This window comes from Pan troglodytes, chromosome 19, assembly GCF_028858775.2.
Source record: "Pan troglodytes isolate AG18354 chromosome 19, NHGRI_mPanTro3-v2.0_pri, whole genome shotgun sequence".
NCBI lineage: Eukaryota > Metazoa > Chordata > Mammalia > Primates > Hominidae > Pan > Pan troglodytes.
In genome coordinates, this window is record NC_072417.2 from 27,161,796 (window position 1) to 27,179,099 (window position 17,304).

The 17,304-nt window shown below is 42.4% G+C and overlaps 1 protein-coding gene across 13 annotated transcripts; it reads left to right on the forward strand.

Annotated features, from left to right (window-relative positions):
* The first annotated feature begins 1,449 nt into the window (after positions 1-1,449).
* On the forward strand, positions 1,450-16,386 carry KRT23 (keratin 23). 13 transcript variants are annotated; one of them, XM_063799607.1, is made up of 13 exons: positions 1,617-1,749; positions 2,142-2,887; positions 4,024-4,107; positions 4,211-4,376; positions 4,591-4,646; positions 4,805-4,969; positions 7,641-7,723; positions 8,991-9,147; positions 10,483-10,644; positions 10,730-10,852; positions 13,516-13,736; positions 14,585-14,616; positions 16,005-16,386. In XM_063799607.1, the coding sequence occupies exons 7-13, from the start codon at positions 7,656-7,658 to the stop codon at positions 16,097-16,099; spliced, it is 858 nt and encodes a 285-aa protein (XP_063655677.1). In that variant the 5' UTR covers positions 1,617-1,749; positions 2,142-2,887; positions 4,024-4,107; positions 4,211-4,376; positions 4,591-4,646; positions 4,805-4,969; positions 7,641-7,655; the 3' UTR covers positions 16,100-16,386. The 13 variants fall into 13 exon arrangements, with proteins under 13 accessions (XP_054526888.1, XP_016787326.2, XP_063655671.1 ...); XM_063799608.1 differs by having other exon boundaries at positions 1,646-1,749; positions 4,039-4,107; XM_054670911.1 differs by lacking the exons at positions 4,211-4,376; positions 4,591-4,646; positions 4,805-4,969 and having other exon boundaries at positions 1,600-1,749; positions 4,039-4,107.
* The last annotated feature ends 918 nt before the right edge of the window (positions 16,387-17,304 follow it).

The window sequence follows — 17,304 nt, forward strand, 5'->3', positions numbered from 1 at the left end:
ATGGGGTTGATAAGTCACTGCCACTCAGACATGCCTGAAATGATTAGAGAAGCATTAATTCCATTGTAGATTCTGGTGAGAGAATTTAGAGAAAGGCAGTGCAGCCCGGCCCTTGCACATGCTAAAGGTAAATGTTTTCTTCCTTGGTAAGTCTGGGTCCAGGCGAACAGGAACCAGAGCTGACCATAACTTTGATGACCAGGAACCGTCCACATCCACACAACACTGGTTGCCACCACTCGCCAAACAAGTCTCTCTAGTTCCCTCATTTGCTCTATTTTTATCACTTGTCTCTTTTGTCTTTTTCTCATATCTGAGATGTAAGTGACTGTCGGCACTCTTTCTAAGCACTCTCCAAGCTTCCCTGAGGCTTGGAGGCTCATTTTTCCAGCTCGTGCACAGTGAAATAAAAAATATTCAGAGACTCTTCCCTGATAAGGTTTTGTTGTAAGACTGGGAGGAGCAGAGCTGGTGTGCTTTTGGGTGGCTTTATTTGTAATTGGAAAAGATTGGCCTTCGTGGATGGTTAATCTATACCCAGGAGAGGCGTTTTCCTACTTTCTAGTTCTATAACTCACAGTTCTAAAAGGAGCAGAAGTTGATGGCATCAGGAGACCTGTGTTAAAATCCTGACTCTAAAAAGTTTATGATTGAGTCAACACACATTTGCAAAATACCACCAAGAAACCAGACTTTGGTGCTCAAAAACGGAAGACATAAACTCTGCTTTCAAGAAGCCTGCGGTCTCAGAGGGGTGTGGCAAATGCAGTATAATGGGGTGAAAGAACGGAGTGGACTTCATCCCAGGCACAGGAGGTGGCTGCACCTGGCTAGGGGCTCCCAGCTTCCACCATGAGGTGGGATGCCAAGGTGTCTGCCCCTCTGGAGGACCTCGGCATCCAGAAGAGGCAGTTTCCTCCTAAAGCGTCACCCAACTCATGCAGGAGAATTCAGAAAATGATTGTTGAAGGAGGTAGCCCTTGAACTATAGAGGAGGTAGGGGTGAGTGACTTTCCAGGCAGGGAGGACAGCATAGACTCGGGCAGTGTCACCTATGAATTCATGTGCTCAATTACACTGTACATGCAAATCAGCTCTGGATCATTCATCCCTATGAGACCCTGATTCTTTGTCTGCAAAATGAAGACAACAACCCTTGTCTGGATACATAAAGAGTTGTGAGGATTCAGTAAAGAATATAAAAGAGCTACACCAATTGGCAAGTCCTATTATTATGAAAGAGAAGTGTGGTACAGGACCTGTCAAGATTCAACCCAAGATAACAGTGCTATGTGGAGAAAGAATCTAGCCCTGGCTCTGCCACTAACCTCCCCACCACCATAGGCCTCCGCTTTCCTCATCTGTCCAATTAGTGGCTTGGAACCAGAAAGGCCAGAAGCCCTTCCTGCGCTGATATTTTATTTGTAAGTCCCTTTTAAATCCAACTGCCAGTAACTAGCACGTGGCTCCCGCCCCCAGACTGCTTCTTTATTCATTCCTAACCTTTACCTTGGCAGATGAAATATAAGATTCATCAACCACATTTGACAGCCCATGGCAGGTTTCCTGTTTTCCATCGTCCCTCTGCAGGTCACAGACACACAGAGCCCAGCCGTGGCAGGCTCAGCCAGGGTCCGGGGCTGCTAACAACGGCTACGTTCCTCCCCCAGCCAAGGGAAATCCTGAGCGCAGGCCAGGGTTGTTTGGTTTTGAGGTGTGCTGGGATGAAAGGCACCCCGGAAGTGGAAGGTTCGGTCATTCATTAATTAATTATATCTATAATTGAGGGTTTGTTCTTAAGAGCGAGTCCTTTGAAAGTACTTTCCTTCAAACAGTGACTGCCACAAAGGCATCAGATATTCACCACCTTCTCGGCTGCCTCAGCACAGCAAGCTTTATTCTGGGACCCGAGATCCTGTTCTGAGCTGGCTTTCCCTTCTCCAGGCTCGCTCACCCTCCCTTTAGAGGTGGGGCTTATTGGGGGTGGAAAAAGGTGTGTGTATCTCTGTTGTTTAATGTCTGGTTTTTTGTTGCTGTTGTTGTTGTTTGGTTTTGGTTTTGGTTTTTGGTTTTTTTTAAGGAAATCTATACTACATCGAATATGCTTTCTTTTGGGTGGACTTTAACCTAACCCTTTCCAGGTAAATGAACAATGGAAAAACTTCACGGCAAGATTAGAAAGATACCTGAGCCTAATACCCGCCTGATGTCGTGGGCCACACCTCCGGGTTACCAGGGGAAGGGAGGAAGCAAACTGTCATATTGATGTGGCTCTAAACAACAACAGTGTGCGAAGGCCCAGGGGCACTTTGGGATTGACCAAGAGGAAACACAAGTTGCACAATGATACGATCTTGTTGGTACAATTGTCAGAGAAGGGAACTCCCACAGCAAAGGCCATAAAACCATCCAGGGCAGTCTGGGGCGGCTCAGTTCTGCGGTGCCAGGGAGTGGAGCAGAGCTCAGCCCCGTCCCAAACACAGATGGGACCATGAACTCCGGACACAGCTTCAGCCAGACCCCCTCGGCCTCCTTCCATGGCGCCGGAGGTGGCTGGGGCCGGCCCAGGAGCTTCCCCAGGGCTCCCACCGTCCATGGCGGTGCGGGGGGAGCCCGCATCTCCCTGTCCTTCACCACGCGGAGCTGCCCACCCGCTGGAGGGTCTTGGGGTTCTGGAAGAAGCAGCCCCCTCCTAGGCGGAAATGGGAAGGCCACCATGCAGAATCTCAACGACCGCCTGGCCTCCTACCTGGAGAAGGTTCGCGCCCTGGAGGAGGCCAACATGAAGCTGGAAAGCCGCATCCTGAAATGGCACCAGCAGAGAGATCCTGGCAGTAAGAAAGATTATTCCCAGTATGAGGAAAACATCACACACCTGCAGGAGCAGGTAAGATGCTGGGTGACCCTGGCGATCCAGATGGGGCTGCTTTGCCAGGGGACCCTCGGGAGGAAAAATCAGTCCAGAAGACAATTTCCAGGAAAATGGCATCAGCGCTTGAAGTAATTGTGCACAAAGGTTTTGGGGGATGTTTTCTTATTATACCTTAAATTTGGAGTGGGAAACGTCTGTTTTGTATAATTAGTCTTCTGTCCATGGATAATGTAGAAAAAGAAGGCAGCAAAAATGATAGAAGTGCTACAGACTGTTTCAAAAATGAGACTACTGATTTCTCACAGACCAAAATCATCTTTAAAATGTGAGGCAACCAGCTGCTGTTTAGTGTCACTTATGACCCAACGATGTCATAGAAATGATAAGGGCTGGTATTCATGCTGCATGCTCGGTGCACCAGGCAGAAGAGAGTGTTTACTTTCTTATTACCTCAGTTCTGCTCCACCTCAAACTTTTTTGAACAATGTGGTTATCCATCGACAAAAGGCTGTTATACTATTTTGAAGATTACGCCTAAAAGTTGTCACCACACCAGCATATAGGTCATCATGACATCCCTAGATATTTCCGTTTGTGGGTTGCTTGCAGTAAATTTGCTCACAGTTCTGACAATGGCATATTGCTAGAACCAATAATAATTAAATGAGCATAATTTTTAGAATCTGAGAGTTGAGATGGCTATAAAGACCTTCTTAAAAAAAAAACGAACTTTTTAACCAAACCTCAAAAAAGCTAAGCACATACCTTCTGGGATGTCTCATAACATTAGCTAGAAGTAGAAGGAATCCAATCATCTCAGAGGTTATTTTTTAAAGCTATCTAACTCCCCTCTTATATAAAGCAGTCCCAGAAAATTCCCTGTAAGACCATGATTTAACCTCCCCTAGAAAGGGTATCACAGGTTTCCAATATTTATATATATTATTTCACAACGCTCAGTCATCCTTGCTTGAATGTAGGAAGGACCAGTCAAGATAATACAAATCTGTCCTTGTAATGAACCCTAATTATTGAATAATCAACCTAATAACTGACTGTAATTACCTTAACTATATAGTGCATGGTTGTCTTTATGGAAAAAAAAACAAGGTGACTCAACAGTCCTCATCATGTTTTTTTGTTTACTAAAGTTGCTTTGGTTGTAGAAAGGAGGAGTTGAAGATTTTTGCAAATGGAGAGCAAAGGGAGACCATGACTCCCAAAAGAAATACAAGGTTAGAACCAGTCAAATAATTTATGAGCTAGCGGAAGAGATTTAAAAAAAAGAAAGGGAGGAAAGGGAGGGAAATGTTTACTGAGCACTTATTATGTACCTAGGCATCCTGCTGGATATTTAATACACATGTCAACACTATCCAAGAGTCTTCTGCAATGATGGAAATGTTCCATATTATTTTATTTGATTCTGCAAGAACCCTGTAAGGAAATGGAAGCTTGGAAAAAAAGTGAAATAGCCATCCAAAGCCATCAGCAAGAAGCAGAGGTGGGATTCTAACTCAGGTCTGTTTCCAGTAGCCTCATAAATTTCACTGCAGTGTAGTGCTGCCTAGCCCACCTCATACAAAAATGACACTTAGTATGAATAAAGATAATGCATTATACTTGCATCATTAACCACACATCACATACTTCATACACATTGTCTCATTTAATCCTCACAACTGTGTGGAGCAGGTATTTGTATTCTCAACTTGCAGATAAGGAGACTGAGACCTAATCATTGTCTAAATCCTTTGGAACAGAATTGAGAAAAGTGAGTAGGTGCAATGGGGGGTGTGGGGAGCAACCTGCCCACCCTTCAGATGACCTGGAATTCTGGGTTCTGAGATTGAATAGGAAACTTCTTTGGCTTTGAATTTCACTCTTTTCTGGATTTTTACCTCTAACATTGTGTTTTCTCTACACTTGAAGAAAGAAACTCTTTAAAGTTGAGGTTGTCTATCTACCCCAACCTCCCTCATTTGAAGATGAGAAAACAGAGGTGCAAGGAGGTCCCACAATTACCTGGGGCTTATCCTTCCTGGACCTTGGTGAAATGCTCTGAGTGGATACAGCTCTCCCGTACCCTCACTTTAGGTATATTAAATATCACTCAAAAGGTTGATAACAAGTTGAGCTTAAAAATTAATTCAATCCTTTTGAAATCCAGAATTGGACACAGTCATAGGAGTATCATAAATAAAACACCTTGAATGATTCTCAATCAGACTATATTTGGCATTTTGGTTTACAGTCAAACATTCTGTTTTCCTCTCCCTAGTAGATCAAACATCCTGAAGCAACAATGCTGCAAGAATATGCCAACTTGCTTTTAAAAGAATGAACTGAGGGCCTTCAGGAGAATCTGGGTGATTAATTACAACACTCAGTAAAAAACCTATGCCTCATATATCGTTTCTCAACCCATCTTCATCCACTTATTACCATGAAGATTGTGTCAGAAATGATGGTTATATCATAATTCTGTACTAAGTAAGCCTGAATAATGGGAAATAGTTTTAAACGTGCTCTATATCAAGCACATTTCAGAATTCACATTTGTGTGCTATGAGAATGATAGCTGGGGGAATCAGACACTTGAGGTAGACTTTGCAATGGATAAATTACCAATTTAACCCAGAAAAGCTAAATAAGCCCATAGACAGTATTTTTGATTTGCTGATTCTCTGGATGTAGATTAACACCTCATAGTGTGTGTCAAATAGAAAACCTCAGTGCACAAGTAAGTAAGGGTTACCCCACAATGGCCCCCAGGCTCTTTGGGATAGAGCTACTTTTCATTTTGCAGGAGCTTACATAATGCAAAGAATAAGGGGTCTGGAGGGAGAAGTATTGGTAAGAATGCCCCTAAGCAGCACTGTGGAGAGGAGACAAGGAAATACCTAAAAGTGTCCTTTTTTATAGCAAGGGAAGAGGCCATAGTACCATTTGGAATCCCACAAGAGGAAAAAGAATGAGGCAGGAGCAGCCAGCCTGGCTATGTCCCACCATGAACAGCAAAAGTCTGAGCAGGCATCTCAGCATATAGAACCTGAGGATGTTCACAGTGTAGTCATTGAATCTATAAAAGTGCTAGATTTTTAAAAAGAAAAGTGTATTATTTACTTTTTTCTGAACTAATTCAGTTTCGACCAATTTTTCACTGTCTATAATATGCCGATAATATGCTATTTGACATTATTTGACATACTCTCTTCTAATTCTCATAACTCTTTGATGAAGTAACTATTATTATTGCTATTTTATGGATGAATAAACTGAGACTCAGCCAAGCTCACTCAGCCAATCTCACCCAGCCAGTAAGTGCGGAGCAGGATCCCAGGCCCTGCTCTTTGAGTACCAGACCCAGCATTCATGCCATCTCTAAATCCTGCTATTGTGCATTCATGATACCAAATTCCATGGGATCAGTGGAGCTTTAAATAGGACCAGACTTTTAAAAGGTGCCTTTGTACTGAAGTATAGCTTTGTCCTAAGAAAATGCTTTCTAAATAAAGGAATGAGCTATGTAAATATAATGGGAATTACCCAGGATTCCCTGACTCCAACTAAATTACAGAAACTTAGAGCTAAGACCTCTAAGGTCCTCTGTCTCTAGTACAGACTCCTTATTTGACAATGGATGAAACTGAGGCCTGGAGAGTAGAGTGATGCAGCCTGATGCATCCACATGTATGGTCAAGAACAGAGCCAGAACCAAAGAAAAGCTCCAAGTTTCTAGTCCAGCACAACATTTGGTGTAAAAGCATTATTACACTTTTGACAACGAGACATCTTCTACCCTAAAGACAGTGACATACATCAAATGTGTGCTATTTCTCTGACTGTAACATACCTACAAGTGTTTACAAATCATAAATGTATACACACTTGCTCGAGTAAGTGCTTTCAATACTATTTTTCTTCTCAAAGTAAAAAAAAAATATATACGAACATCTAGTGAAAGTCTTTAACTGGAGGCTTTACCACTACTGAAGCTTCTTAAGCATTTTCCTTAGATGGTAAGGAATTATTTCAGTTAATATTTTAATAGCTACAATGAGCACATTCTCATCACAGAATAAGTTGCAATGACATAAACACACCTTCAAGTTACGTGTATGGCTACAGTCACTTCGGGCAAAAAAAAAATGTGTTCTGTGATGACTATTACAAAATACATTGAATATTAGTGTTAGCGTTGCTCAGTAACACTGATTAGAAACACGATTGCTATCACAAGTGAGAATTATGTTCACCTGAAATAATAATTTTTGTATTTTTAGAGGGCTGAACTAATTAAAAGTAATGGCAAAAATCACTTTTTCACCAACCTAATACAATAAGAAAAGGATCAGAACCTAAAGTCCTTTTAACATCTTCAGCTGTGGATGAGCTTAATTAAGCAAAATGCTATGACATGTCCACAACCTACAAAGTTAGAGGGCATTTTGAACAATTACTGTCCTTCCCCTTCCTATATCATTCTTTCAGCAGTTGCATCAATCCAAGCCTGTCAAAACTCAACATAAAAAGAAAAAAGGCAGTAACACTGACTGCAGATCATATTCTTATTTTAAAATCATTCTGCTTTGCACCTAGTATGTGCTCACTAAGCATTTACTGATTCGGTTATTCATTGTTCCACTGCCAGAACAAGAAGTTGTCTGTACTAACAAGTCAAATATTCAGGAAGCTAGAGGACAGACATGCAGCGGTCATGTGTGGGTGTGTCCAAGTGAGATAAACTTTTGTGCATGTTTTACAGATAGTGGATGGTAAGATGACCAATGCTCAGATTATTCTTCTCATTGACAATGCCAGGATGGCAGTGGATGACTTCAACCTCAAGTAAGTTCCTTCTTCACAGGGTTGTTCGGGTTTTTGTTTGTTTGCTTTACAAAAGGAAAACTCGGCGGGGCGCGGTGGCTCACACCTGTAATCCCAGCACTTTGGGAGGCCAAGGCGGGCGGATCACGAGGTCAAGAGATCGAGACCATCCTGGCCAACATGGTGAAACCCCATCTCTACTAAAAATACAAAAATTAGCTGGGCACGGTGGCACACGCCTGTAGTCCCAGCTACTCGGGAGGCTGAGGCAGGAGAATCACTTGAACCCAGGAGGTGGAGGTTGCAGTGAGCCAAGATCACGCCACTAACACTCCAGCCTGGCAACAGAGTGAGACTCCATCTCAAAAAAAAAAAAAAAAAGGAAAACTTATCTTGCCATTACCCGCATCTAAAATCTTATAATGAAAAGGCATAGCAACGGCAAATGCACTGTGTGTTACTTGAATGAACCTTAGTTTAAACAAATCAGATATAAAGCACATTATAGTATGGGGAAGTTTGAATATGAATCAAGAATTAGATGATATTAAAGGGTTGTTATTAATGTTTAGGTGTAGTGTTATGTTTATTTTATTTATTTATTTATTTATTTATTTATTTTTGAGACGGAGTCTCGCTCTGTTGCCAGGCTGGAGTGTAGTGGCGTGATCTCGGCTCACTGCAACCTCTGCCTTCCAGGTTCAAGCGATTCTCCTGCCTCAGCCTCCCAAGTAGCTGGGACTATAGGTGCACACACCATGCCCAGCTAATTTTTGCATTTTTAGTAGCAACAGGGTTTCACCATGTTGGCCAGGATGGTCTCAATCTCTTGGCCTCGTGATCCGCCCGCCTCAGCCTCCCAAAGTACTGGGATTACAGGTGTGAGCCACCGTGCCCGGCCTGTTTATTTTAAAATATATTTTTCTTAAAAGATGCATCCTGAAGTATTTAGTCTTAAAATGTCATCACATCTATAATCTGCTTTAAAATACTTCAGCAATGAAATAGATGAAGCAAATATGGCAAAACATTCATGGTTGCTAAATATAGGTAATGGGTATATGACTGTTTATTATCCTATTCTCCCTACTCAATTTAAAAGTTGACATTGAGTCAGCATCATGGAGAAGTGTAGCATGAAACTGGCATAAAAAAGACATCCTATATGTATTCATTTGCTCTCTTTAAACCTAAAAAGTAAAAGATTCACCTCTAAATGAAAATGAATCCTTTCAAAAACCATGGCCTTCCAACAATGAGTGCACTCTTCTCTTCCTTCTCACCAAAGGTATGAAAATGAACACTCCTTTAAGAAAGACTTGGAAATTGAAGTCGAGGGCCTCCGAAGGACCTTAGACAACCTGACCATTGTCACAACAGACCTAGAACAGGAGGTGGAAGGAATGAGGAAAGAGCTCATTCTCATGAAGAAGCACCATGAGCAGGTACAACTCCCCAGGAACACCTGCTAATAAGCACAGCTCTTAGCCTGCACATCTCAGGCTGATTTGACAGCTACAGAAGAAACCACCACCTGGATGCCAATCCCCTTGTCCTTCACCCTAAATAGTCTTTAGAAAAACATATAAATATCTAATGTTTCTAATTTCAAGGTTAGCTAGTCACATGTCAAATACAACAACCAAAATGCAATCATAATTAATGATGAATTGGTCAACAGTTTTGTTAATACACAATGTTTACCTAGATGTGCTTGTTAATGTTACTATAAGAATCAATGCGTGAGACTGGACTTCCATCACTGGCCCAATGTTCAGCAAGTTAGGGGACAATATAATGAAGAGAGTCTGCTACCAACCAAGATAAGTGTGATGTGGGGCAAAAATAAAGAATCCTAATTTCCAGAAGCATTTAACTGACTTTTAGAGTTACCATCCATCACAAGTCCTCAAGACTCTGATAAAATGATAGAAAAACAGTTCCCATTTTAGGAAAACAAAATTGCTTCTCAACATCAAAGAGCCCAGTTTCTGAATAGCTGGTTAGACAATGATTGTTAATTAAACCTTTCCTGTGGCTGCTTGGTTTTCATGAAATCCTATGGGCGTCAGCCCTACAGTGTCACAAGGCATTGATGAGATTTTGAAAGCCTCTACACCTTCTTTCTGCTGTTTGCCTCTTGAACTGCTTCCCAAAAGCTTTGGCCTATAGCCTGTAAGGTTCAGCTGCTTAACTATGTCGTCACTTCACCAATCCACATTTGCTGAACAGGACTTTGCACACTATGGAAGCGTAATTCTTTGTGAAATATTTTCAACCACGGATCAAGTCAGTAATCATGGAGGCTATTTGATTACCTGCCTTATGATATTCTTTTTTTTTTTTTTTTTTTTTTTTTTTGGAGACAGGGTCTCGCTCTGTCACCCAGGCTGGAGTGCAGTGGCGCAATCTCGGCTCACTGCAGCCTCCATCTCCCAGGTTCAAGTGATTCTCCTGCCTCAGCCTCCCAAGTAGCTGGGATTACAGGTGTGTACCACCACACCCAGCTAACTTTTTGTATTTTTAGTAGAGACAGGGTTTCTCCATGCTGGTCAGGTTGGTCTCAAAGATATTCTTTATTTTATAAAATTATTAGAGAAAAAAGTATACAATGTTTTATCACCAACAAGTAAGTAATATTTAAGAAACCAAGCCAGTGACAGTGGAGCAACCACATAATCGGAATGTTTAAAAGATCTATTTACTACTGCCAATCAACATAGCAATCCAGCCTTCTGATTGTCAAAGCCGGTTCACTTCCTTTCTCTGTTATTAAATAGGAAATGGAGAAGCATCATGTGCCAAGTGACTTCAATGTCAATGTGAAGGTGGATACAGGTCCCAGGGAAGATCTGATTAAGGTCCTGGAGGATATGAGACAAGAATATGAGCTTATAATAAAGAAGAAGCATCGAGACTTGGACACTTGGTATAAAGAACAGGTAAAAGAAAGATGCACAAACTTCCCAAAGGTTGCATTTCCATGAGGGCCCAATGCTGACGCCTTTGCCTTGCTTGGTCCCACAGTCTGCAGCCATGTCCCAGGAGGCAGCCAGTCCAGCCACTGTGCAGAGCAGACAAGGTGACATCCACGAACTGAAGTGCACATTCCAGGCCCTGGAGATTGACCTGCAGGCACAGTACAGCACGGTGAGTCAAGGCTAGGAAAACCGTGAGTCCCACACCACCTCCTTCATGAAGCCTTCTGAGACCTCTCTCCCAGGCCCTGACCCTCAACTCCCTTGGGACAACTCTCACTTTCCACTTTCCATCCCAATTGTTTATGATGAGAACCATAATAAAGGGCTACCATGTATTGAGTGTCCCGATGGTGCCAGGCATTGTGCTAAGTAGTTCATGATATTAAATGTCATTAATCCTTACAGTAACCTTTCCAGATAGGTCTTAGTGTCCCCATTTTAGAGATGAGGAAACCAAAACTCCAACAGTAAAATAAATTGGCCAAGGTCACACAGCTAGTAAGTAACTGGTGATGAAACCATATGATTTATTTGGAGGAAGGGGGATTCTAGACCCCCATAATTTCTATCAGTGCCCTCTCCACTTACAACCAGGCTACCCCCCTCAAACCCCAATGTAGAGAAATTCCAGTGCCAACATGGTAGGTGGCAGATCCAGGCCTGGCTAACTCCAAAGCACTGCCCTATTCATTTATGTATGTGTCTTATCACCCAGAAAACTCTAAGTTCTTGTGTCCAAGTCATTTCTATCATCTTCACAGTTTAGAAAAATGCTTAGCATGTGTCATAAGCATTCAAAATTTATGAAGGTCTATCATTTGATTCCCAGTATACCCTATTGAGTCTTCTAATCATTCATCCATATAATTGCCAAGTGCGATTCTACCCTCAGTCTTGAGAGGCAATGATTTGTTCATTTATGTTGCAGGTGCACTTGGGTAAATGCCTGCTGTGTTTTATGCATCCGTGATGGTGAACAGACACTGCAAATGTGCACTGTAGAGATCATGAGTACAAAAATAATTATAGTGCAACTTTCAAAACATTTTAACATACAGTATTTCACAATGGCCCTGTGAAACAGGCGAGGCATGTATACCCATTTTCATGCATTCTACTATCTGACACCAATCCTTAGCACTGAGGATTTTTTAATGAAGGAGTTTATATTCTAGTAGGAGTGACAGATAATAAATGTGCAAATCATCAAAATATATGTTAGATGGAGAAAATTGCTACAGAGATGAAGCAGAGGAGGAGGGCAGATGCACCAGGGTGAAGAGCTGCTATCTTAAACAAGGTGGTCAGGAAAGGTTTTCCTGTTAGAGTGGCAGTGAGCAAAGAGGTAAGGAGGTGCTTGATGTGGTGATGGGATGTGTTCCAAGAGGAGGGAACAGCAAGTGCAAAAGCGACAAGGCACAAGTGTGTCTGATGAGTTGGAGGGGCAGCAGGGAAGTCCATGTGGCTACAGTGAGTGAATGAAGGGAAGAAGAAAGGAGAGAAGAGGAGGGGAAGGGAGGGGAAGAGGGAGGAAGACAGGGTGAGGCCGCGGAGTCCCAACAGAACCAGACAGTGTAGGGCTTTGTAGGCTACCTTGGAGGGGGCTCAAGAGGAACAGCAGGCATAGACAACTCTTTGAGGAGCTTTGCTGTAGCTGAAGGAGAGCAGAGAAATTGGATGATAGCTGAAGGTAGATATGGGTTTAAGAAAGATACATTTTAAGGTAGGAGAAATTATTCTATTTGAAAGCTGGTGGGAATAATCCAGAGAGAATATTGATAACGCAAGAAGGCGGGCAACTGCCGAGATGACTGGAGCACAGACAGCTCACACAAAAGAACAGAGGGAAGCCAGCACCCAGATGCAGATTCAAGCATGTGCCTGGGAGCAATGTAGGGAGCAGTGGGCGATCTCTCCCGATTGCTTTCATTTCATCAACAAAATTAGGAAGCGAGGCCATGGACTCCGAGGAAGGATGGCAAGGACAGAGGAGAGGGAACAAAATAACCTCCTGGGAGAGTAGGAGACTGGCTGACCAGGGAAATGTGCTTTAACCGCCAGGCAGCATGAACGGCCCCCTGAAAATTAGCAGCCACGATAAAGGGAGAGTATCCAGCACAGTTATGAGATTCTCTTTAAGATTAAAATTATGCGCTTCAGAAAAGCAGGTGTTACATGCAAACAGAACTGGGACTTGAACTCAATCCTCCATATTCTAGCCCAGAAACCTCATTTGGCAGCTGTTAGAATTTCCTCAAAAAATGACATTTTTTTTTTACCATCGTCATAATCAAAAAGCATTGCTTGAGACTAGGGTTGCCAGATTTACCAAATTAAAATATAGAATACTCAGTTTAGTTGGAATTTCAAATAAAAAGCAATTTTTTTTGCATGTCCCATGCAATACTGGAGCAATATTTTGGACATAGTTACACTAAAAAATTACTCATTACTCATCTGAAATTCAAATTTAACTAGATGTTCTCTATTTTATCTGGCATCCCTAATTGAGACCCTTCTCCGAAGATACAAAGAGATAGCAGTCCCAGTTGCTGTCGCTCTTTGGGAGTTTTCAATCAGGTCAAAGATAAAATGAAAGGAGTTAAACAACAGTTCAGAGCAAGGCAATGGACTTCAAAAGTCCTAACACTGCTCAACTCCTGACTGCCCAAGTCCCAAGCCTGTAAGTCAGCCTACTTCTCATCTTGGTGTCCTCAGCAGCTACCAAGACACCTAGCCAACTGGTCGACATCTGCTAAGTACTCAACAATCACCTATTATTGACTCAATCAAGCCATCAGTTAATTAACAAAATATCATTTCCTCTTTCAGAAATCTGCTTTGGAAAACATGTTATCCGAGACCCAGTCTCGGTACTCCTGCAAGCTCCAGGACATGCAAGAGATCATCTCCCACTATGAGGAGGAACTGATGCAGCTACGCCACGAACTGGAGCGGCAGAACAACGAATACCAAGTGCTGCTGGGCATCAAAACCCACCTGGAGAAGGAAATCACCACGTACCGACGGCTCCTGGAGGGAGAGAGTGAAGGGTAAGGCAAAGGCTGGCACGAGAGGAGCATGCGAGGGACCTCCAGCTCCTGTGGGTATATGTGTGCATCTTTGGGTTCTGTTAGCAAGAGTCACTCTAGCAAGAGAAAAGTTGTGTTGAGCTACTCTAGAAGATACCTATAGCTGGTTGTATTTCACTAAGCAGCAAGTATAATTAATCAACTAATACTCACAGGACACTAAGATTTGCAGTCAGAAGAGTTAAAGTCTCTAGAAGGAAACAATTCAAAAGGATTTGGCCACTGTGTTTCCCAGTAGGAATGCACATAATTTTGGCTCCAAAAAAAAGAAGGCAAGGGGAATGTGTTAGTCCACCAGCAAAAGAGAGAGAAAAAAAGATGCATATGAGCTAGAGATGTCTAGACTTTCAATCTGATATTTCTGGCCACCCCAGGAAATAACAACAGCTGGCCATATAAAGGGCATATATATTCTATGATCCGAAAGGAAGGGAGAGAAGTTTTATAAAAATACATAAATAAAACGTCACCAGACCAAACTTTGAACAGCCTGAGAAGCTCAGGGGTCTCAGGCTTGAGACCCAGACCCTGGCAGGGATCCTAGAGAAAACCAAGCTTGCAGCTGAAAGGAGGGGATGGTTGGTGGACTTCCCCTGACTCCAGGGTTAGCAGGAGGCGGTACCCAATGCCTTCTGTATCCAGACGGGTTCTCCCGTGAACCCATGACCTTGAGACTACTAAGCTCAGACAATTATGCTCATTAAAGAGCAGAGGATTTACAAGCAAGCGAAGGAAGTTAGTTCATCCTGAGAAGTTGTTATGATTGTTGCTAATACTAAAGTGAGCTTTAACCTTTATCACTTTTATAGGACACGGGAAGAATCAAAGTCGAGCATGAAAGGTAAAAAATTTCCTTCATTGTTTGAATCTCTGTTTTTAAGGAATTAGCATGGTTACCCATTTTGTAGTAGTCCTAATCCTTAAGGTACTCCCAAATGTCCTGGGTTCAAAATGTCCTGGGTCAGGAATCTTCAATTAACAAATTAGCTAATACAAAATGATGTAAGCTCTCATTATTGTCCTCAATATATGTAAAAGCAAGCAGTAAAGAAAATTAAAATGATAATTAATAGTATTATGTCTCTATTAAGTAATGGAGTCAGTTTACTAAACCCCTAGAAAACTAAGAGGCAATGATTTCATGATTTCATTTCTCAGATGATTCTGTTGAACACTCGTGTTCCATGAGATTTGAATAGTGTATTACGAACACTGTGTTCTATGGCCAGATAAGGTTAGAAATACTGTGTGCCGTGATCCTCTTCCTGGACAGTCCTGTTGCAGTTCAGTGTATTAAAGATGGAACAGGTACTGCTTTGAAGGAGAAAAGGAACAAGAAAGAGGTAGAAACAACAAAAGTTTAACTTTGTTTAGCCCAGTATTCCCAAACATCTTTGACCTGGAAACATGCTTTCTCAGATTACCTTTAATATCTCACAGAAAAGTTCCAGGAGACTGTAGTCTGGGACAAGTGGCACTTTCTGATTAGTTTGTGATAAACCTATTCTAAGGCATTGGAGATTCAAAGAATCAGTTGGAGTAATCATCACAGGACAGCTGGTCTCACTGCTACCCATCTACAAAATAAGACAAGGGTCTTTGAGACTCTCTTCACACATGTCTTAGGATGGGGAACCCATACTTGATGGGATGGTCCCAATGGAGAGGTTTTAGTTTAACAAAATTCTCCCTTGTAAATTTATTAATGATTTCAATTCTTCTCTATGGTCTAGAATTGCTTTATTGATGTTTCAACAGGCACTTATTCAAATAAGTTATATATTTGAAAACAGCCATGGTAAGCATCCTTGGCTTCTCACCCATTCCTCATGTGGCATGCTTTCTAGACTTTAAAATGAGGTACCCTGAATAGCACTAAGTGCTCTGTAAGCTCAAGGAATCTGTGCAGTGCTACAAAGCCCACAGGCAGAGAAAGAACTCCTCAAGTGCTTGTGGTCAGAGACTAGGTTCCATATGAGGCACACCTATGATGAAGGTCTTCACCTCCAGAAGGTGACACTGTTCAGAGATCCTCATTTCCTGGAGAGTGGGAGAAAATCCCTCCTTTGGGAAATCCCTTTTCCCAGCAGCAGAGCCCGCCTCATTGCTTAGTGATCATTTGGAAGGCACTGAGAGCCTTCAGGGGCTGACAGCAGAGAAATGAAAATGAGTACAGTTCAGATGGTGGAAGAAGCATGGCAGTGACATCTTCCGTGCTCTTTTTCTCAGTGTCTGCAACTCCAAAGATCAAGGCCATAACCCAGGAGACCATCAACGGAAGATTAGTTCTTTGTCAAGTGAATGAAATCCAAAAGCACGCATGAGAACAATGAAAGTTTCCGCCTGTTGTAAAATCTATTTTCCCCCAAGGAAAGTCCTTGCGCAGACACCAGTGAGTGAGTTCTAAAAGATACCCTTGGAATTATCAGACTCAGAAACTTTTATTTTTTTTTCTGTAACAGTCTCACCAGACTTCTCATAATGCTCTTAATATATTGCACTTTTCTAATCAAAGTGCGAGTTTATGAGGGTAAAGCTCTACTTTCCTACTGCAGCCTTCAGAGTCTCATCATTTTGCATCTATTTTGTAGCCAATAAAACTCCACACTAGCTGCATCGTGTCTTTTTTTAATATCATAAGGCAAGACAGCACCTCAGGGTTTCATCCTAACAAGGGGTTCTCAGAACATCGTCCATGGAAGATCCAGAGAAATCTCCAGACATCAGACATGTTCACGGCAGCCAGACACTGGGCAGAATTGTCACCCTGTAGCCAGGCAACCTAGGCATGAGTCATGGGTCATGAGGCTCTCCACAATCCACACTTCTGCCAGTAGGAAGGGAAGGGAGGAAACAGAGAAAGGGAGGCCCAGAAAGCCTCACTGGGAGTGTGAGATGACCAGAAAGTATGCTATCTCACTTTTAAAAAGGAAAAAAGCTGAAAGGCCTAAAAGAGTAACTCTCTTTTAGGCTACTCTAAGCTAGAAAAGGAGATTAAGGGAAAAAAATTCTCATTACAGACAGATACTAAGGCTCTAAAAGGGGAAGTAACTCATCCAAAATTCAAATTGCAAATATTAGGATCCAGAGTATCATGCCATATTAGTCTGTTCTCATGCTCGGGTATAAAGACATACCTGAGACTGGGTAATTTATAAAGGAATGAGGTTTAATTGACTCACATGTGGACATGGCTGGGGAGGCCTCACAATCATGATGGAGGGCAAAGGGGAAGCAAGACACGTCTTACATGGCAGCAGGCAAGAGTGCTTGTGCAGGGGAACTCCCCTTTATAAAACCATCAGATCTCGGCCGGGCACAGTGGCTCACGCCTGTAATCCCAGCACTTTGGGAGGCCGAGGTGGGTGGATCACCTGAGGTCAGGAGTTCGAGACCAGCCTGGCCAATATGGTGAAACCCCCTCTCTACTAAAATAGAAAAATTAGTTGGGCATGGTGGTGGGTGCTTGTAATGCCAGCTACTTGGGAGGCTGAGACAGGAGAATTGCTTGAACCCAGGAGGCTTAGGT